Source organism: Podarcis erhardii (genome assembly GCF_964252035.2).
Source record: "Podarcis erhardii genome assembly, chromosome: 7".
NCBI classification, from domain to species: Eukaryota; Metazoa; Chordata; class Lepidosauria; order Squamata; family Lacertidae; genus Podarcis; species Podarcis erhardii.
In genome coordinates this window covers 32,474,425-32,497,612 of record NC_138511.1, presented here as the reverse complement: position 1 = coordinate 32,497,612, position 23,188 = coordinate 32,474,425, and the positions used below count along the sequence as shown (strand labels likewise).

Genomic DNA, 23,188 nt, shown 5'->3' with positions numbered 1-23,188 from the left:
GAACATTATAAGAAGAAATAACAGTTCAGTTATGATCACTTGTCTGACTGAATGAAATAAAAATCCATTTTTGAACTGTTGAACAGAGATGCAATAAATACAGCAAACATATATGTTGTGTGAGGTGAGACGCAATAAATACAGCAAACATATATGGTATGTGAGGCAGCCACAGTGTTAATCAGCATGGTGGACACCAAAATTACTTTACACTACACTATCCCTGAAACATAGGGAGGCACAGAAACTGTATACAACAATAGTATTGCGTTTAGAAATATTAAGCTTGTAGAGTAATAGAGAGGAAACAATAACTTGCAAAAGGTAAATTCTGTGAAGTAAATCTTGCCAGGTAAATTGCCATTTTCAAATTACTTATACATTATTTATATTCACAACAAATCCTGGAAATACCTTCCTTATCCTCCTGTGTTTTGTCACATTGCCCCAAAGGTGTTACTGTCCTGGTTTTCCTTTTGGCTACCTTCTGAATATGTTGCCTTCCTAACCTTCCTGGACGTGGCCTGCCTGACCTTTGTTTTAGTTCCTCTCTCCTGTAGCTGACCTTGATGACTGTCCTTGTGGACCTCAGGTCTTTTGGTTTGCTCTTTAATGTATGACCTTCCTGACCTTGTAATGTTAAAAATAAATAAAACCACCCAGTGTGTTTCTTGAAAGCTTAGTATACCCTTACGTTTGCTACTGGAACAACAACATCATACATGTGTGATGGCCCCAACCCTTTGGAATTCCCACCTCTTGACAGACATTAGACAGGCACCGTCTCTGTTGCCTTTTCAGCAGTTTCTGAAGACCTTCCTCTTCCACCAGGACTTCAAAAGAGAAACCTTTCCCAATCTGCACCAGAATTGTTTTTATTATTCAATTTCCTGTTGTTTGCAGCCCTGGACTCCTTTGGGAGGAAGGGAAGTACACCAGTCAGTCAATCCCACAATAAGCAGAAGGGGATAATATATTAAGTATGATATGTCACAGATTAGTGAAAAATGTTTTAGAAATTGTACCACTTTAGGGTCATTTAGGACACCCCACTACATAACAGGGCTGGTTAAAATTTGAACCCAGAGTTTATGAGTCAATGAAGGAATAATTTAACTATGGATACTATTCAACTCAAATGATAACTCTTCATTCCAGTTACCTTAAGTGGAAGGGATGTTAAGTATCTTCCCAATTTTCCCATTAAAGTCAATGAGACTTTGTGGGTGGCAATATGCCCCTGAATGCCAATTTCTGGGAATCACAAGTTGGGAGAGTTCTTCTGAGCTCGGGTTCAACTTCTGAGATATCTGTAGGCATCCAGTTGTCCACTGTGAGAGCAGCATGCTGGACCAGATGAGCCATTGGCCTGATTAAGCAGGATATTCTTGTGTTCTTAGGTACTTAACATCCCAAACTTTATCTGGAAAGTGTCCTATATTAAGTAAAATATCTGTTCTTTGCTGCACCAGTTCTATAGGCTACCAGACGTCAGCAGCTGTTAGATAATACCAGAGGCCTGTAGGATCAAAACTGGAGCTAGAAAGCACATCCTAGGTTTGGCACTGCACTTTGAGCTACTTTACACTTGAATCAATGCCAAGTTTCCCTCCGTATCACATTTTTCCAATCCTAATTTTGGTTCTCCACATTTCCACATCAGTTTAGATTATTTATTTATTTTTTAAAAAGGAAAACTTTATGAAAATTCATCAGGATTTTAGTGCATTTTTTCCTAAAATACATATTTCTTTAAAAATGAAGTTTGCCTTATATACACATTTTTTGCAGAGCTATTTCCAGAAATGTAATGCGTTCTTTCTATATTATTTTTTTACTAATACATGCATCATTATGCACATTTTACCCTAGTACATGTGTTTTTGTACACTTTACTTGGCTGGAGAATTAGCTTGTGAAATTCAGAGAGTGCAAATTTCTTGTATTGTTCCAGAAAGTGTGAACTAGGTAGGTTCACCAGTAAATTGAATTTCTTTCTTGCTCATCCGCTTGTTTCCCTTGGTAGTCAGAGTTGGCTTTTACCTTCAGATTGCCAGTTCTGTCAAGGGTGGATGTAGAATAAGGTTCCATGGAAAGAGAAACACATGCCCTCTGCTATACACTCAGGTGCCTGGCTGAGCCAGCAAGATGGATGAAGAACCCAGTCCTTCATACCTGTGTGTATCTGTCAATAAATATATACTGGTATGTGTGTGCCTGAGTGTGTGTGCATGTGCGCAGGCTGAGATAAAAGCTACTGTTTTAGTGGCTGGATACACTAGAAGTATATGCAATTAGGCTGACTGACAAACATCAGCATACATTATTAGATTTAAAATTCACTCCTATAATTGCTGCAGGAAATTGACTGTATCTGCAAAGCAGTCCTTGTGATACTTTGAAAATAGCATGTTTTATGTTTTCATTTGTTGCTCATAAAATGGTGTAGATCTACTTGGGGTGAGGGGGATATAAATCCCAATGCTATCAAGGCCACTTATTTCCTCATCTTCATACCTATGTGCCCAAATTAGCAAAAAAATAAAAATAAAATAAAATACTCCAATGTGTATCTAATTCATTTGTTCCTGCCAACAGAGACGGCTGAATTCTTGCAAAATTCAAATTTCTAGTCAAATTATGTTGTTTAGCCTCTCATGAATGATCTTCCTCCAGCTCTTGTTAAGTCTATTTAATTCCAGTGAAAATGCTCTAAGAGAGTGGAATCGAGTCAAGCATCAAAGCTGCCACCCATATTAGAACTAGGCCAAAATGTAGCTAAAAAGTTAGGTTTTCTTATAATTTTCTCTTTTTTCCAAGCTCCCTTTGAGATGCGGAATAACTGCTGAGAATATTCAGTAGCATCCTCCCCAATTTTACTATCTGTGAATATGGTCAAATTGTGGGTGCAATTGTGGATCCATCAAATACATTTTAATATTGTTGTAAGAAACATGGATTCCAGCCCTCCTCTTTTAGCCCATTGTTTCTTTCACTCTTTGTTGTAAACTAACAGTATAGCCAAGAAGAAATTTCCTCAGAAGACAATTTTCTGGGAATTTTCTTCCTCGCCTCCAAGTATTGGAGAATTTCTCTTAAATTCACCTACTGCAAATAGAGTGGAAAATTTGTGGCAGCTATTTTGACTCAGCCATATCATATCTTGATGAAGACGTGTTATTCCTATCAATACTATTCATATTGTATCATCTTCTATGCATTTACAAATTCGCTGTAGTTTCTTAAAGTGGGAGGTGTATCAGGTCTTATTTTAAGTAATTGTTCTTCTGCAAGTCTGACCATCCTGTATGTGACATTTCTCGGTGGCGAAAAGGCTAAATCCAAACAGTAATTAACCAGAAATGAGACTTTGGGGTCTGGGGGATAGTTAGATGAACTATTTCCTTCACATAGCTACAATTCCCAGAGTTCCCTGGAAAAGAGGGATTGATTGCTAAGCCACTCTGGAAATTGTAGCTCTGTGAGGAGAATAGGGGTCTCCTAACAACTTTTATCACCCTCAACAAGCTACAGTAACCAGGATTCTTAGGGAAAGGCATGACTGTTTAAAGTGACATGACAGTGCTTTAAATGTATAGTGCAGATAGGGCCCAAGGTTAGAACCGGCTATTTGTTCGCAGAATCCTTGTATGTTGTTATGGTACTTAATGTGAATGGCATATTTCTCTCCCTTGTGAATCTCCCTTTTGTTTTGGTTTTTTTGAGATTAATCAGCAGCAGACATGCATCCCGGTAGTAGGACATCAAGGACTTAATTAAAGAGGGACTTCTGTAAGGCAACTCTTCCAAATTTGGTATCTGATCTAGCCTTGGCATCAAGAGAACAATGCTGGGTGAAAAATAAGAAGTAGTATTTATGAAGCTCCATGGTAGCCACTCTGCAAATGACAGTGATGTGAATATGTCACAGATAAGCTGCAGAAGCTGCTATAACCCTAGTGGTATGGGCTTTAAAGCCATCTGGTACCCAAACACCTGCTTTCAAATAACACTTCAGAGTACAAAAGATGATCCGTTTGGACAGCTTCTGCACTGAGAGAGATCCCCCCACTGGAATTTTCTCCAAATGAAATAAACAATCTGGATGAAGTACGGGAAGGACTAGCCTTATCTAGGCAATAATCAAGCTGCTTCTTCACATTCAACCTGTTGATCAAAACCATCCCAAGTGAATCTGAAATTTGGAGAAGGGAGCCTGGCAAGAAACCAAGCTGACTCTCATGGAAATTAGAAAGTTTCTTTCCAAAAGAACTTTGGTTGCAGCAGACAAAATTGTAACCCTTTATTTTATTTTTTCTTCCCGAATAAATGAGCATAGGGGGTTAATTAGGAGGCTTGAAGTTCACTTGCCACTTGTCAGGAAGCTGCATGAGTTTATTGACAACCAGACTTAAATTCCAAAGCACTGTTGCAGCAGCAGCCAAATCCTCTGTTCAGTGATTATAAATGGACATCCTCAGAAAGGTGATAGCTATTCAGTCACACTTTCCAAGAAAGCTAAATTGAGTCAGAATTAATTACGGTCATATGCCTTTTTATCTGACTCAATATCTTGAATAATAACTTTGACTTCTATAAAACTTCCGTTTAAAAAACTGCATCCATTCTCCCTATTGATTGGTAACAAAGGGCGCCATTCAACTATGTTTTACTGAGAGTACACCCGTTAAAATTAATAAACATTACTTAGTTAGGGGCATTCATTTCAATGCATCTACTTTCAGTAAAATGTAGTTGAACATCATCCAAAGTTCCATAAAGAAAGTTAAGAAATTCACCAGGGATCCCAAGATCCCTATATTTGAGTTATCTACAAGGCTTTTACATTAGGAAACATAGGTGTCTTACTAGGACGCGAGAACAAGATTCCTGCATTTCTAACCTGCTCTTTATTTTGGGATATTCTGGAAATGCATAATAATGAAGTGATGGATATCACCATCATTATATAACAAGTTTTTGTGGCTAGAATCATTCTCTGATAGGAAAGCAGAAACAACCAAACATGGTGCTTTCATAAGAATTTGTTTGTGTCATCAGAATTTGCTTGTGTCAACCCCTGACATCTTTTTAAAATGCTACTGTCAATTTGTAGAAACTGATTTTTAAATATTACAGCCCCCATTTGAAGGCTGCTGAAAAGTGCTTCTGCATGGTAGTGCAGGAGACATAACATTTGAAAGCCACTTCTCTGAATGCATAAGCCAGGGTTTCAAAGTTTTAATCAGCTCTGAGTGCCATGGATCTTGTGGACTATATGGAAATTTGGAATGTGGGGTGAGGACACATTCTAGGAACATGAGGCAGGGTCGCAATAGAGGAGACATTTGATTCTGTCCCCATTTAAAGGCAGACCCTGCCTAATTTGTACTTTCAGAAACAATACAGGAAACGGAACACAGCCATCATTTAACAGTTGTGCTTCTCTGAATTTTGCAGTGCAGTTCTCCACCCAAGTAATGTGTACGGAAATGCATAGACTAAAGGGTGCATTTCCAAGTGAAAATAACATATACAAATGAATTATATTGGAGGGAAACTGCTTTGCAAAAATCTGTGTGCAAGGCAAAATTGCATATCATCAGTGTAGGAGGAAGAATTCGTACGAAAGTGCTGGTGAATTTTCATGAGAACTTTAAAAAACAAACCTCAAAGTGATGTGCAAATGTGGAGAACCGAACTTAACATTGGAATGATGAGAAATCAAAATGGACAGATTCACCATCTCTAGGCAGGTAAGGGTGGCCCAGGGGTCTTTTGTGTCAGGTGCAGGGTCTCCACACCCTTTCCCCTTTTTCTCAGATTAATTTTATACAGACTTTGCTTTCAGAGCAGTTGGTATGTTGCAAAACGAAGTGCCAGTGAGTCCCAGAAAGAGAGATAAGTCATATTAGTTCTTGGACAAAGGTAGGTGTGTGTGTGTGTCTGTGTGTTTGTGCGTGTGCGCAACAGCAGTAGTTGTTGCAACAGATTGCAGATGTGACACAGGGCACAATCCAGAAAACTCTATTGGCACCTCATAGTTCAGAGAAAGTCCTGAAAGCAAGAGCCAGAATTTGTTAGCCTGTTTCCCTCTGAAGTCAGCCCAAATTTCAAATCTGCAAATTACTGTATTTTTCTGTCTATAAGATGTCCCCATGTATAAGACCGCCCCATTTTGGGGGACTCAATTTTAAGAAAATGAGGGGAGATGGCCCAAAGTTGTTGAGCTTCTCCCTCCACGAAGCTGTGGGCAGGAAACACTCCCTAGATCGTTTCCTTCACACAGCGGCATTGGGGGAAATTGCACTCCCACCAACCAGCTGGCTGGCGGGTGCGCCGCTCCCCCCCATGCCACTATCCATGTATTGGACGACCCCAGTTTTTTGACATGATTTTTGAGTCAAAAAACCTTGTCTAATACATGGAAAAATACAGTATCATATGCAAATTTTATGCAAATTTGTGCCATGAGTCTATGACCCAAGTTGTTTAAGTACTCAGAAATGGCCCGGGCATGTAATAGCCTGTACTTTCTCCCACTTTGTCTCAAGACCAGTACTCTGGTTTCCTTGAAATATATTGGGGGGGGGGGGAGAGGAATCAATTAGACCTTACTTGAGGCTCTTTCCCACCATGTAGAGTTAAGCCTATCAATGAGTGGTTAGAGGGTAGGACAAGTTTGTTTTTCTTTTACTTTCCTTCCTTCCATTTATGTCTTGTTAAGCAAAGTATTGTTGATTGAAATTATTTATACAAAATGGTTGCCTTGTGTTAATTAATAAGACTTCATGCTTTTTGTACAGTGCATATATTTCTTTCTTTAAATACAACTAAACCACTACCAAAAACTAGTACAATGTAATTGCTGATCATGTATCTCTTTGTTCTAGACACTTTTATAAAAGAGTATGTATTATGTATGATGTGACCTTCAAATGTCATGGATGTGTTGTGCAATAAACTGTCAATATTTGTGGTTATAAGGTACTAGATGACTTTTACAATAATTGGAACAGCTATATTAAAAGCTCCGATCACTCAGCTGGTTAAAGAGAAAGGCACAGGCCAGTGTTCATGAGGGACTTTCCTTCTGCCAAACTGTTAAATGGATAGTATTGTAAGGTGTTTAAGGAGGCTTTTGTTTGTTTGCTTTAAAAAGAATACAGCAATTTCAGCAGGGCTAGGAACAATAATTTTGGTTTCAGCAGGCACAATTTTCAGAACACGGTTTGTTCCTTAAGGGACCATGGTTGCGCCAACACCATGCATTCACACACATTTCAAGACACCCCCCAAAAAAATATTAATCCTGGGAACTGTAGCTTCTTAAAGGTGCTGGGAATTGTAGCTCTTTACCACTTAAAGAGCTCAGTTCCCAGTGTTCTTTAGGAGCTGAAATGTGCTTTAAATGTATGGTGTATACACAGCCAAAGCTTTGTTTTTCTTTTTTTGAATAAAAAAGTTACAAATGATTTTTTGCACTTTGCCGCACACCTTAAAGCAAAATGAATTGGAGAATGGGAGAAGAGGGGTGGCATCTGGTTTCTGAATTATAATAATGTTTGGATTTTTACATACTTAAAAGAAATTGGGAGGGGCTTGGGTTATCATTTGCCTTTACATCCTCCCCACCCCCTATCCCGCACAAACCCTTTCATGATAAACAGGAGCACAACTTCAAGTGAAGCCAGCTTACATTTTTCGCTTGGTGAAACTTTCAGATCACTATGCAGCAGAATCCAGTGTTTACAGTTCAGTCAAAGGGACAAAGGTCATCACCTGCAAGTTACGTTAAGGGTCAATTGTGTATTCCAGACTTTGGGGAGACTAAATTTTGAAAAGTCATCTGAAACTGCTTGGCAACTTGACCATGAAACAAGCCAACAGATTACAATTTATAATACATGTTGCCCACTTTTACTCACTTAACCTCAATTCTGTCAGTTGCACAGTGGCTCATAGGATCCGACTAGAAGACCCAAGCCCAAAATGTTGCTGTAGAAGCAGCAAGTAGCTGTTGGTACTGTTCAAGCTACCTTACTACCAGATCAAATTGATGCATCAGGTCTTTTTAGCCACCCTATTCCTGGGGTTTGTTCAACACAAGAGGATATCTCTTGCAAATCTCATACAATCAATACTATTCTGGGCCATTCAGGTTACTTTCCAATTCTCAGTCTTTTGACTAAGACAGGCATAGGCAAACTCGGCCCTCCAGATGTTTTGGGACTATAATTCCCATCATCCCTAGCTAACAGGATCAGTCATCAGGGATGATGGGAGTTGTAGTCTCAAAACATCTGGATGGCCAATTTTGCCTATGCCTGGACTAAGACATAGTACAGCACTTGAAATTTGCAAAGAAGTGCTTCAGATCTAGCAAATCACCCAAGAGAATTATGAAAAAGACTTTTTAGGCCTTTTCAGCTGCTTTCCTCCACACATTCGTGTGGGTGGGTGGATGATTTTAGTGTGCTATTCCCAATAGTTGTGTGTATATCGTTTCCACACTATTCCAGATCATGTGGAAGCCTGTGGGTGTACACAGAAGCTCCCAACAACAAAGGGCATGGCATCAGGCAGAGCCATGAGATGTGGTCCCACTTCCCCATGCACACACTAGTTTGTGGATGAGACCTTTTGAATAGGACTCTGCTGAGTTACAGTTCTTTTGCCTTAAGCTGCTTTCATTAAACAAAAATGTATTGGTGTCTGTGTGTGGATAGGAGACTTTTCATATTGAGTTCTACCTGGTAGATAAGGTTGGCATCAGCTTGGAAATATATTTGCAAGGCCTGTTCTGTTAGAGTAGGACCTTTATGCATAAAGGCCAGCAGTGCAGTGAATTAAGAGGCATGGAGTATGAAAAACCCTGCCTCGTTGAGTATTTGCTATACCAGTAAATACATAACTGCATCCTTCATTCAGCAAGTCTTGCTTTCCCAGTTACTGATAAATTGTTTAGAATGTTTCCAACTTCCTTTTCCTCATGCATGAGAAAACTCTTAGCTCACTTGCAGCCTGAGAGTATTGACTATGATTATTTGAGGCTTCTATGTTGCTGCTGCTGCCCTGGGCTTCCATGAGTGGTTTTTCTATATGGAAAGTCCCATGCCTCCCCTTCCTTAAATCTGATGTGTTTTCAAAGCTAGTATATCTGACACACTCACTCAGAATGCACTTCTCTGAAAAGCAATGCAGTCTGGATCTTTTGTTTGCCTGTGCCATTCAAGTGACTAACAGGAAAATCTGAAGTCTATATTTTTCACTTACCAAAAGAGCATTTTCGTATAATCTTCATTTCTAATTACACAAACAGGACAGAGCTATTTTCTCCTCATTGGCAGGGCTCTGTTCCAAATCGACTCTAAAATAGCTCTTTGTTTCAACAAATTCTTTGCCGATCCATATTAATGCTTAACAGTGTAGCATGACCATACATGGTCACTTTAAAAAAGCACCCTAAATCCTTTGATAAAATAACAAAGGCAGCAAGTTGTTAAAAGGCCCAAAATGCATGTGTCTTTTTCAGAATATTTAATATAAGGTCGCTTGTTAAGTACCAAAAGCATTAGTTATGAGTAACTCTGACTTTAAAAAATGGAGGCGATGAAACATTTTTCGATTTCAAACAGCAGCTAAAAGCAATTTTTTTTTGCTGTTCAATACATCCAACCAGTGTTGTATGATTTTTCAAGGCTGTGTATTATCATTATAACTAAGGCTGTGTACACGTTCTCATTCACTCTTGCTCCAGTGCTCTCCCAACACTGGTGTGTTTGAAGCCATGTACACATGAGGTTAGCCACAGTCCATAGATAGACTGTAGTTTCTTGAGAAATACTGCTGCGTGATGCGTTTCCCTAAAACCAGCTTCCATACAATCTGAAAATGTAAGGTGTGCACGTTTGAGACATCCATTGTGCATGCCCAGATGACAGCTTCATTGAGTAGGGGTTTTGGGGGGTTGTACGCCCAGGCAATGCACATCAGGTGAAGACATGTCTGCTCCTTCTCTGGTGTTTACAGCAACATAAAAAACACTACTTAAAATACATAGGGGGTGGGCAGAATGACCTCACTGTATTATAAACTGTTAATTTGTACGTAATCTAATTTGTACTTTCCACACTGGTCCTGAAAGACCTACATTGGCTCCCAGTACGTTTCCGAGCACAATTCAAAGTATTGGTGCTGACCTTTAAAACCATAAATGGCCTCGGCCTAGTATACCAGAAGGAGCATCTCCACCCCCATTGTTCAGTCCAGACACTGAGGTCCAGCGCCGAGGGCCTTCTGGCAGTTCCCTCACTGCAAAGAGTGAGGTTACAGGGAACCAGGCATTCTCGGTAGTACTCTTCTCGGTAGTAGCGCCCACCCTGTGGAACACCCTCCCATCAGATGTCAAAGAAATAAAAAACTATCTGACATTTAGAAGACATCTGAAGGCAGCCCTGTTTAGGGAAGTTTTTAATGACTGATGTTTTAATGTATTTTAATCTTACCCAGAGTGGCTGGGGAAACCTAGCCAGATGGGTGGGGTATAAATAATTGCAATATCCAGTTGTGGCAGCCTATTTGTGCAACAGCCATTCTGCCAACAGGAGTCCCATTCTTAATGCAGCAGGATTCCTGAATCCAACAAGTATCTTGTGTTTGCAAAAGATGTTGCACAAGCCCAGCACAACTGCTGACCATTCATGCATTCCTGCTTATGCAGCAATGTCAGGATTCAAGCATCTTGCAGAAAATTGTGTTGGATCTCACCCAGTGTCTATCCCTTAGAACTTATATCTTTCATAATTTTGTGAATAATGTTTATGTACCCCAAATATAATAGTGAAAATAACAAAATTATGACTTCTTAGATTTTTCAAGATCTGACATTTCATAATAACTTTATCTCTTTCACATGTTACTGAAAGTGGCTAATGAGGAAGAACCTTCACTTCTTACGAATCCATTATTTGGTGTGAAGCACTTTTGCTTTATGCCCACAAGATTTGTGTGTGGCTCATCCTTTGCAAGTCAAAAGAAGGAAAAGAGTGAACGAGTCACTCATACTTCCTCTTTCATCACTACCTGCAACTTGACGAAGAGCCTAATCAATATTTCTAAAGTTGAAAAGGCTATATAATTCTTCATTTCTACCTGGAAACGACTTTTGGAAACACATTTCATTATAATTTTGATCCCAAAAGCATTGTAGAAGGAAATGAACTTGGATATTCCACACTCAGTGCCAACTTCTATCAATTATCACTTGAGGGTCCTCAAAATCTCAAATCCCGCATGTCTTTGACCCACAAACATGGTTTTTCTACTGTGTATGTTTGTGCATGAACATTCCTAAGCTGTTGCGATCATACTCCCATAGAGCTTAATGTACTCCTACTATCCTACAGCCTGTTCCTTATAATGCCCACTGTACAAATATTACCTGGCTCCTTATATTGCCCCAGCTGCCTGTAATCCAGATCTGTCACAGAGTATTGTGATGAGGGAACAACCAAAATATCTTGAACTGTGGGAAATGCCGAAGAAGCATAATGAGAGTCTTCTACCTCAATGCAGGGACATCCCCACACAATACCACATTAGGGGCCCAATTTAGTATAATTATGAATTCAGTTCAAGTATAGTACAGTCTAATCTTGGGACATCTGCTCAATTCTGTTTGCTTCCTGTGTTATGACTATAGTTGCAAGACCACTGAAGAATTTCATTTATTTGCTTTTGTGTGCTTGATTTACATTTTGACTGTGCGGCTCTTCCCCTTTATACCTTACCTTGTTTGAGGGCAGGGAGTGTTTAACAAACTAATCAATATAGTCTTTTCTCTAGTGCCCATTACATCAGGCCTGCCCAACTGTTGATCAACCAAGCCAAATATGGCTCACCAGTTCTGTGTGGTGAATGGACTTGCAAAAAATAATAATGGGGGGGGGGGAGTGTTATCAAGACAGTTGTCTCTATTCAGTTTCGTTGCTTGCAGATCATGCCGGTCTACCCTATATGACAAAACTATGAAATAATGATTTAACATATCAAAGAGTTGAGGTTTAGAAGATCAAATGAACATTTCAAATATCCCTGTCCTGCACTGATGCTGCAGTAAGTTCTTTCGATACATTCAAGGAAGCTCCTGGAAGCAGTGGCGGAGCTTCATGCTCTGGCACCGGGGGATGGAGAGCAGGCGGGGCCGGGCTGGCGTGCATCCCAGGGGCTTGGTGCTCTACTCATAGGGTTGTGGCGCGCTGCCCATGGGGCACATGGTGCCCAGCGAGGGCTGGGGGCAGCCACGATTACACCCAGCCAGGATCGCACTGCCAGGGCGGTGCGCTCCCCCCACACGCCTGTTCTTCCGCCAGTGCCTGGAAGGAATAGAAAGGCCTTGAGACGCCTCAGTTGCTAGTCTAATACTAGTTGCTTTGTATGTTTCTGTTTGTATTATTGCCTCTTCATATTTTAAACTTATTTTACACAGGCTTTAAACACCTCTGTGCTGATACATGGATATTTTCTTGGAATAGCTCGCACTGTGTTAGTAAGGGTATTTAAAATTGCTGCCTGAATTATTTAAATAAGAGTGCAATCCTATACCTGCTTATTCAGAAATATGTCCCGCTTTGTTCAATGGGGGCTTGCTTACTTGTAGCTGTGTTTAGAATTGCAACACAAATCATCAACATCAACATCATTACCATCTGATTTGTATGCCACCTTTCTGTACTTAGAACCATGCTCAAAGCAGCTTACAACATGAAATGATTTACATAATTACAAAAGTAGTTATAAACAATAAATGAAGCACATCATAAATAAATTGAATATTGGGAGTGAAAGTACTGAGTTCTGTGGAAAGAGAATGATGAAAAGTTTCAAACCTGTCGTATTCATTGACCACGTAGAGCTATTCATTCAGGTAGCTGCAACTTCCAGCAATTTAGAGAAGGGGGTGTATTTATGTGAAAGAGAGTCAGAGAGACAGGCCAAAAGAAAGCCCTCAACACAGCTTTAAAACCTCATGAATGTGCTCTCTGTGGGGAAAAAAAGTCCTTATAGGTATGGCCCCACTGGAGGAGCTATCTACTGTATGTCTACTTAAATCTAAAGGACAACTCTTCAGACCACCCACACGTTGCGCTGCCTTGTTGTTTTCAGTTTGCTTTTTTGGAGGGATTAGTTTTAAACTCCACAGCCTTCTAGCTTCACCAAAAGAAGAAGAAGAAGAGGGGAGGGGGGGGGGAATCAGTTTTGTGTAAAGTGAAAATTAGTCTCTTAAATCTGCAAAGCGAGCTGTTTATCTTACAAATTTATTCTTTTTTTTTATTGGGCCACACATACCCTAGATAGAAAGATAAAAGAGAAATGTCTAACAAGCTGTCATTAAGAATGACATCTAGCAAAACATAACTAGTACTTTTATTCTGTAAATTCATCATGAGTGGCTTGTTAGCTTTAGCTATCTGTTGATATGGGGTGTCTGCCTTTTTTGCACTCTGTTTATCACAGTCAATATATATATAAAATTGCCTTCACACAGGCATAGTTTTGCACCACATATATGCTTCCTATATCCCAGTTTTGCATCTCAGTGTAATTTTCTCTCTTGAATTCCATATGCAATACTGTGTAAATACTGTGACAATTAGAAGTCCTTGAGGAATTGAGAAATATAAAATAGCCTCTCTCCATGTCTGCTTGAAAGACCACATAGATTCTGCATTATGTTACTCTTAAATCCTGTGAATAATTAAAAATGTCTGTTGCTAGCTTTCTAACATATACTTTGTGTTATAACTGGCTAGCATTTCAAGCAGAACACTCAGAGAATCTTAATCAGCCATATATTTATTTTATTAACTTGTTCACTTTTATCTTAAAAAACAAACCTAAACTTATTCTTGTTCAGCAAAAGTTCATGACTATCTGTGATTCCTTCAGTAGGTGTTTTAATCACATGACATAACTGGAAAGGCATTTGTTTTCATTTTAATTTGTTATTTAAGAAACCTATCCATTAAGTCCACATAAGTATCCCTTTGCTGTATTTCTTGTTACTAATTCTCTCTCTCTCTCTGGTTCAAGGCAGAGGTTCTACTCCCCACCCCCACCCCCTTCATGCCTTGACTCATTCCTGTCGTTTGGTGTCACTCTAAATACATCTCCAGTTAGGGATTCAGTTCACATTTAATGGGGAGCCCACCTAATTCGCACTTTCTGATACAATATGTGAAATGCAATACAGCTGTCCTTCAAAACGTGCACTTCTCTGAATTTTGCAACGCAGTTCTCCAGCAAAGTGATTTGTGCAAAAATGCATGGACTAGGGTCAAGTATGCATATTAATGCACAAATTAGTGCAAACAGCACACACAAATGTTTTATTTGAGGGGAAGTTGCTTTGCAGATATGTGTATATATTAGGAGAGATTCACACTAAAATGCTGATGAATTTTCATAAGGATTTCAAAAAGAATGCAAAGAATTATAGCAACCATTCTTCTCCTGGTGCTGTACTGAGGACCCAGAAAGGCAGAGCTGGGAGAGACTATCTCCTCCAACCTTTCTTGACCCAGGTCTCAGGGATGAAATGCAAGTTGGCCTCCTCACCTATGATTAAATCATAGATAATCTATTTTGACACAACCTGGAATTCAGGAACAGACCTGTGGACAAACTGGTTAAGCCTACAAGGAACCTTTCAGAAAACAAAACCCAGAAGAGTGAAAAGGCACATAATGTCTAACTGTTCTATTCTTCAACCCACCTCAAAAAAAAAAATCTCCCTCATCCCACCTTTTCCTGGGTAATAGGGTCACTCCGCTCTCTTCTAGGCTATTTGATGAATTTCCTATTGCCAATGAAAAATGATACAATAGAAAGCCTTCACAGTCTTAGCTGAAAACAAACACAAAAGAAAACTTTGCATATCCACAACTAAAATATAAAAAACCCCACCTGCAGCCAAAGCATGCTGCTATCACCCTCTTCTCTTCTTCAGGGACTGTCACATATTCCTCTTGATTACTTCTGAACACAGATGTGAGAAATCACCACCAGCACACCAGCGCTTTCAGAAGAAAAGACACTTCTTAGCGTTCTCCTTTCCCATTTTCAGAATGAGATGAATTAATTCAGACACAGCTGAAAATTCAGTGGAAAGAACTAGAGGGAAAGTGCCCCCAACCCTGTGTGGGGTATCTATCTCTGGAGGCCTAGGGAAAATCCATTCGGAATCTTCCCATTGCCCTACAGTGAGGTTTTTATTCAGGCTTAAGTATCCAGGTAAATTACCATGGACATTCTCTGGGATTATGAAGACAACTCCCGTCATAGAAGGTGAGCTGGATCATTGATCCAACCAGCTCCGTACTGTCTACTCTATGGATGAGTAACCTGCGGTTGTCCTGACGTTGTTGGATGCCACCTCCCCTTAGCTCAGCCGATGGTCAGGAATGATGGGAGTTGTAGTCCAGCAACATCTGGGGGACCAAAGGCTAGCCACCACTGGCATACACTGACTAGCAGCCAGCTTCCAAGTTCTGAGGCCAGAATCTTTACCAACCCTACCATGGAGATCATGGTGGTTCAGCCAAGGACTTTTGCATGCAAGTGGCTTGGCCACTAAGTTGTATTCAATAGTCTGCGGTATTACCTGCTTTTGGTTTCCTTTTCATGCTCCTTCCAGGCTCAGCCAGTTTCTTTTTTCTTTTTTAAATAATATTTATTACTTTTAAAGCTTACAAAAAAGAAAAGAAAAAAAGAAGACAAAAGAACAAAAAGAACAAAAAAGAGAAAAAACAATACAATACATAAACAATACAAAACACAACCTTAACACATTAAACTAACACAATAAACTAAACCAAACCAAACAAAAACAATTTAAAAACATACATCATACCTTTTCCATATTCTATCTTTCATTCCCTTGTATCATTGACCTCCTCTCACCTCCCTCTTTGTATTCCACTTCCAGTAATTGTTTCATCAATTCCTTTCCATCTTTCTCTATTTTCTATCATATAAATGTCTTAACATATTTTTAATCTTATTTCCATTAAAATTAGTATACTTATTTAAGCTTAACTCCTTATAGCATTTCAGCTAAAGCCATAAAATTTCCTTCCAACATTTTTCTATCACTCATTAATTTTACAATATTTCTATATATAGAGTTTAAATTTCCAATCTTCTTCCACCATCTCCTCTCCCCAGTCTCGGACTCTCCCAGCCACTTCCGTCAACTCCATACAGTCCATCAACCTGGAGATCTTATGTCCGAGGCTCTTAACTCTTTTCCACGTCCCTTCTGCCAGTCTTCTTCATATTCTTTGATGCTGAAGAACAGATCTCGGGGAAACTCCAATCCAACGATACTTTTATTCCTTCTCGACAGGTCAGCCAGATTTCCATAATTAAAACTAGGATCCATAAAGTATTTCCGGGCATGTTTCAAAATTCCTCCAAATCCAAAGGCCCCCAGAACTCCAATCTCCTCCTGACCCAAGTCCATATTCCAAAAGTCAGTTAATCCCTGCATAGAGGGAGCTTTCCAACTTTCCTTTTCTAGTCCAGGCCAGGCTCCAATCTTCAAAATCTGACTTTTTCTAGTCTCAATCATAAAGGGCCTCAACTTGTAGTCCTCAATTTGCCTCTGTAAAGCTAAGGCTCCCCCTTGTATTACTTTAGGTTCGACAACAGCAACTTTCTCCTTCTCCTTTTCAGCAATTTGTCCTGTTGAAATAGATTCCTGTGCCAAATCCTGAATAATTTCTGTATTGGTGCTCACTTTTGGTTCCAAAATGTCAATTTTAGTAGTCATAGCATCCATCTTTTTATGAAGCTGTTCCAACAAGTGGCTTATCTTAGAAAATGCAGTCCATAAGGCTTCTCCTGTCGACATTCTTGAATATCCAAGGTCAATCTCTAGTTCTCACAGTTCTTATCAAGCAGCTGGAGATTTCCCAGCTCCACTCTTGTAACAGTTTCAAAAGCTCCCTCTAGAGGGGAACAGTCTCCACTTGTATCAATCTTTTCCAACACAGATCAAAAAATAAAGATAGTTTCAATTTTCAGATACTTTTCCTCCCTTTTAAATGCAGATGCGGACAATGGAAACAATATATTTCTCTTATTTAACTGACTGTCAACATCCGTTCTCTTTGCTGTCAATGAACTCTCCCGAAACGTCAATCACTGGGAGCCCGTTCCCAGGTTCACAGCAGTGGTAATTTAATTTTGATCACTCTCTCCTGCAGGATACACAGTCCAAAATTTTCCCCCTCTTCTCCTGCTTCCAAGGGGGGTCTAATAATTTCAATCGATGGAAGTTTAATCCTTTACATAAGGCTTTCCGAGACCTTAACTTGTAAGCTTTGCTTCAGTCTATTTACAAAAGGGGAAGGCGGACTTCCTGTTTTGAACCTTTCCCGTTCGATGCCAAATTAAGATATTTAAAGATCCAATTTTCTGTTTTACTCACGGGTTGTTGTTTAAAATCCAATTGTCCACAAGAAAAAGTCAGCGCTCTCCGGCAACAGCAATGTGGCTTCACTCCGTGAAAGAAGTGGTCGATTCAAAGCACCGCGCCGCTCACCCCACGTCGCTCCGGATCCCCAAAACAGGGTTTCCCTGTGAGTAGGGGAGGTGCAAAAGGTGCCAGCCGAATCCCAGGTTCACAAGCTTCTTCCACCTGTGATTACAATGGGTCTCTGCCTTCGCCGTGGCGGTACAGACCCAACTTTCCACGGAGCAAGTTCCTCCCGATCGGAGGAGCTCTGCCATTGCCGGGGGCACCAACCCGGAAGTCCCCCAGGCTCAGCCAGTTTCAGGCCTTGATCATTTAATTTCCTGAAGTCCTCTGTTCATGTCAGACCAGGACCTGGGAGACCTGGGTTCAAACCCCTACTTGGCCATGAAACTCATTGAATGACCCTGGGCCAGTCACTGCCTCTCAGCCTAACCTACTTCACAGGGTTGTTTGGGGGATTAAATGAGATGGAGAAAAAGGTGGCATTTAAATGCAATAAATAAATAAATAAAATATTGGGAAATCAACTGTTTTGGACTGGACAAAATTCTCACACTCGCAACCCAGGAATCATCTACCCCCACCTGTGTGATATAATAGTGATAGCATTCTCATAGAGAGCTATAACTTGTTATGGTTTGTGGGCAGCCGCAAGTGTTATTTCAAACAATTAGAACAAACATTGGGTGCAATTATTTCTTGAGTACCTTTAAGTCTCCTTGATTTCACCGTGAGAGATTTACGCTTGTGCTTACTCTCTCTTTTTTTAAAAAAAAAACACAATCCTTTTTAATGAATTAGGAATGTAGAATTCCTCCATCTCCTTGACATTCTATCTATTATCATTAGTAGTAGTAATAATTATAATAGTCTTTTCTGCCCTGAAAACTTTCAACAGGGACTTCTATTTTGTTCTGTATATCTTTGCATATTGATTAACAATGAACCAAATTCAATGCAGCAAAAAAAAAAAAAATCTTTAAAAAACAAAACTTTTTTTAGGATGAGAAAGTACTTAATAGGAATGAAGCAAAAGAAGAAATCAAACCAGCTGCTGACACAGCTGTTTCTTTTCTTGTCTAATTCAGTTCAGTATAAAGGTACCATATGCTGCTTAAAACGACGATGGGGAAGATGAAATAATTTAAGAGAATAACAAGAAAATACATGAATTGTCAGCATTCTGTCAGATTTAAAGAATGAAACAGACAGGTGTAGTATTGACATGTTTAGCTTTGTGTTGTGTTAGCAGTTTGAGTGAGAACAACTCCTTGACATGTGCTGAAATGATGTGAGAACACTCTCTATATTTCAGATATCGGCGATGAAGCTGGGAGATCTGCCGGAGTCCAGCAACCAGCTTTGCTGAGAGACAGGAGCCTTGGGTCTGCTATGAAAGACTGCCCTTACTGTGGGAAAACTTTCAGGACATCACACCACTTAAAAGTTCACTTGAGGATACATACAGGTGAGATCTCCCTGTAGCATAGTGGATGTTTTATAGGGGAGAAACTAATGCACACATGGTGTTGTATTGATGTGTGGTTGCTATGAAACTGAACTGTGAACCGAGAAATCCCCAGTTCAGTTCTCACCTGCCATGCATTCAGCACAAGCAAGAACCCAGAATGTCACTAACACCCCTGGCATTCTGGGAGTGACAGTATGGATCTACCTTTGAATTGTTAGGATTGTCAATATAAAGGTGTGAAGCACTCTGCATTTTTTAAAGAGTGCTGAGCCAAATCTTCAGGAGTTTAGATTTTCACCCTGGGCTTCCCGTGCTCAGAAAAGGATAGTCTTGTGTTGAACAGTTAAGAATATCAGATGTGTTTCTTTGTTCATTTCCTGGGCCCTAATCAGAGCACAGACTTGTGCAAAGGTGCCCAAAGGCTGTTTTTTACAAAATAGTTTTTGCTCCAGGAAACTCTGTAGCCACGAGCTATCCCACAGGGCACAGCTCAGGGAAGCTCCTAGCGAATTAGCTCAGAGACTGCGCAGTTCCCTGGAGTCTCCAAGCCAGCTTTTCACACACTTCCTTCTAGTGTCAAAGACTTGGATGGGAAATGGGCAAATTTTTGTAACGTATTACTGCAACATTAACGAAAGCAAAAATGAAATTAAAAAGGTGGTTTTGTCTCAGCTCTAGAAATGCTATACAAAGTGTTTACCATGAATAAAAGAGTGCCTAGTTTGGACTTTCTTAATAAACACACAAACCATATTTATTTTATTTATAAAACTTTTTTACTGCTATTATGTTTGGAAAATATACAGAGCAGTGTGCAATAATAGCAAAAATGTTTACATTTGAGAACACACACATTCAAGGCATTAAATGCGTAAGGCAAAAATACTCAAGGCAAGAAAAATCACCAAGGAATAGCTCCAAGGCATTCAAAACTGATGGGTGCCTATTCCCAAAGAAAAGTCGTCTGCTGCACTTTGCCATGTTTTCCACAATTTTCAGAGTTCCTTGTCTGGGTCTGATGTGCAGTCGCCCACAACCATATTAGGGCACCTGTTTTCTAGGTAAAAAAGAAGTGCTTTTAATATGATGATTTCAGGGCTGACTCAGCCCTAATTTTATGGGTGTCAGAATTACAGCAGCATCTCCCAGTTCCATAGCACTCTGGTGTTATTAGTTAATAAGCACCCAACACAAGGAAACACTTAACAAACTGCCAAGAAGATTATTATTTATTACATTTGTCAGTGACTTTATACAAGGAGAAATTCTCAAAGCCGTTTGTTAAGTTAAAATGCAACAAATAAAAGCAATTTAAAACCAGAAAAATATATAGTATGTAACAAAATGAACCATAAAAAATACACAGAACTCTCCTCTAGTAACCTATTGATAAGGGCAAGTCCTACCCACTCCACTAGAAGACAGTCACTACCGTAGGAGGCAACTTAATTACCAAAGACCTGATTAAGCAAATCAGCCTTAGCTTGGTGCTGAAAGACTGATAAGCATGGTGCTAGGCATGGAAAGACCATTCCACAGACTGGATGGTGGGGGAACCATTGAAAATGTGTAGCCACCCTCCGCATCTCAGTCTGGATACATGGGGAAGTACCTCTGTTGAGGACTACAGGGTCCAGGCCGGTCCAGATGGACAAAAATCTGTCCTTGAGGTATTGCAGTCCTGAGCGTTGTAGGGTTTTAAAGGTCAAAATAAGCACTTTGAATTATCCCTAAAAACTTGTCCCTGGAAACTTTCTCTCCTTCTCATGTCTCAGGATGCTGAGAATAAGCTATTGGTAGAAACTGAGACAGGATTTCTTTTTTCCAGTGGTTCATTGCACCACACAGTGACACAGTTACTTCCTACAGTACTGTCACATCAGCACAAAAAGTGGTGGGGACTGCATAGGAAGTAAGCAGGTCTAACCACATGGGGGTTTTTCATGTAGGAAACCATGACTGGAGCAGCTCCCATGCTGTGAGTATCATAACAATTAAATAAGGCCTCCATGTTGATACTTTGGAAAAGCTTGCATAGCAAGAAAGTCAGCAATCATTTATTTAAATGCTCAAAGTACTGCCCACCTCTGTAGCTTCTCTAACAATTTAACAAATTTGTAGGCAGTATGGCGATGAGCTGAAACATATAATGCAAAATAAATCCCAAAGCATTTATTGGAGATACACTAGTATAGTTGAAAAATACATGTGTGAAATATATAAAAGACGTGTGTTTAGGTATATGAGTTATTTGACGTGATATAGATGTCTGAGGTCAGAACGTGAAATTGATTGGCAGTTGATGCAGAGCAGCCAGTGATGCTGAAGGCTTGCAAGCTGTTAAACTATAAATCTTAATCAGAAAGGACAGAATAAATGTTTAATCCAAGATTCATGGATGGAAATTACTTCCACAAAAGGGGCAATGACCACTTATTTAGCCTTTGACAGTGATTAGGCAAATTCATGGTTGATGGGTCTATGAACTATTAGCTCTTAAGCTAACTAGAACATCTAGGTGCCCTGCTTGCAAACTTTTAGGGTTATCTTGTTGGGCAATGTGTGAAAGAGGATGTTGGACCTTTGGCCAGATATGGAACTTTGGACTGATCCAGCAGGGATCTTATGAACTTTTTTATGGACATATATTTGTCTTTCTCATTCCTCCCTAAAGAAACTCCTGCATTTGATGTGTGTATGTATGGAAATCCATGGAAGGTTTCAGAGCCATAAACCTGGTGTGATATCTGAGCAAGATTTCTTAGAGACTTTAAAAATTCAGAATGCCTTTGTTTTGTGGTCAGCTACAACATCATGTTGCATTTGCATACCAAGAGGTCAATGGAAGTGTTCCTGAACTCCGTAAGGCCTATGCCCAAGTCTTACAGGATTGTACTGTAAGTCCCTTCAATTAAAATCAATTGAACTTTTAAGAGTAATTAATTTTAGAAGGGCCATGTTCTCTCTGTACTTGTGCTAATGGAAAATCATGAATATCCATCAAGCAATTAATTACCTGAAAAAGTAATCCAAAGATTCACTTAAAACTCAGTTAATACAATATATAAATATTTGATAATACTTTAATACTTAGGTCTAAAACAAGTGTTACTGGGGGCAGTGGGTTGGAGGGGGGAACCCTACATTTATTTATTCTTTGCATATATCTATACTCTTACTGCAATTAGGTGGTCACTTTTTTGTTTAATACACACCACTGATTGTTATTTCAGAACCTGTCCCTTTCAGTTTATGGGAAATAAATATGTTTTATTATCTATAAAAATAATGCCCTAAAACTTACTAAGAAAATTATCCTGGGAAGAAAACCTGCTATTAAAAATAAGACAATGAATTCACAGAGGCATTATACAATCTATGCAAACAACATTTGCAAAGTATTTTAAAAGCACAACAATATTAAAATAGATAAAGATCAATTTCCATTAAGTAAAGAACAAAGTATTATAAAATAATAAGAATATGTTGAAATGGAATGCAAGTCTTGCATGTTATAAATTTCCATGATAAACAATGTAATATCACCAATTACAAGGGTTATTAGAATTTTTAAAAACAACTTCTTATGTTCTTTGATAGAACTGGTACCAATTCTTAAACAAATGCCATATTGGTTAGTTTAGTTATTCTGGGTAAGAGTTCCTCAATTTTTTGCAGTGCTTTAACTTCATTAAAAGTCTGGAGTGATTAAAACCAACATTTTTCTGTGTTTGGACACTGCATTAACTCAGCTGTTATTTTTGGATTCCTCAGCACCTGATGGTTAGAAAGCAATTTGGCACTAGTCAGTTTCCCAAGAATACTTGAGTGTTTGCAGGCCCATGGCTTGAATGACTCCATCCTTTCCCCAAATTCATAGGTAAGGCTGAAATATTCAACACTGGTCAGCGGCAGAAAGCCCAGGTCCTCCATAAACCCTATAGAAGAACTTCTGCATTTAGATAACTCAGCCTGCTCCTTTGTGCCTTAAGTAGCAATCCATGGCTCTTACCACTGTAGAGGTGTCCCTCTTCTGCTGAGGACAAAGTGCCTTCAAAACAACAGTGTAGTAGTTCTTGTAAGCAGTGATACTGGGTGAGCCCTTCATGCTTGCCTGCTAGGAGCTCTTTTCATCACAGCATTCCCTCTGTGTGACATTTCTATGCAGTCTTATT

General features: G+C 39.5%; 1 protein-coding gene across 5 annotated transcripts in view; it reads left to right on the top strand.

The window, feature by feature from the left end:
* Positions 1-23,188, top strand: part of ZNF536 (zinc finger protein 536) — a 453,952-nt gene that overhangs the window by 261,378 nt on the left and 169,386 nt on the right. For all 5 annotated transcript variants that reach the window (XM_081870148.1, XM_081870150.1, XM_081870149.1 and 2 more), the window contains one exon: positions 18,858-19,010. In XM_081870148.1, the coding sequence (XP_081726274.1) occupies positions 18,858-19,010 (153 nt within the window). The remainder of the gene's footprint in view (positions 1-18,857; positions 19,011-23,188) is intronic.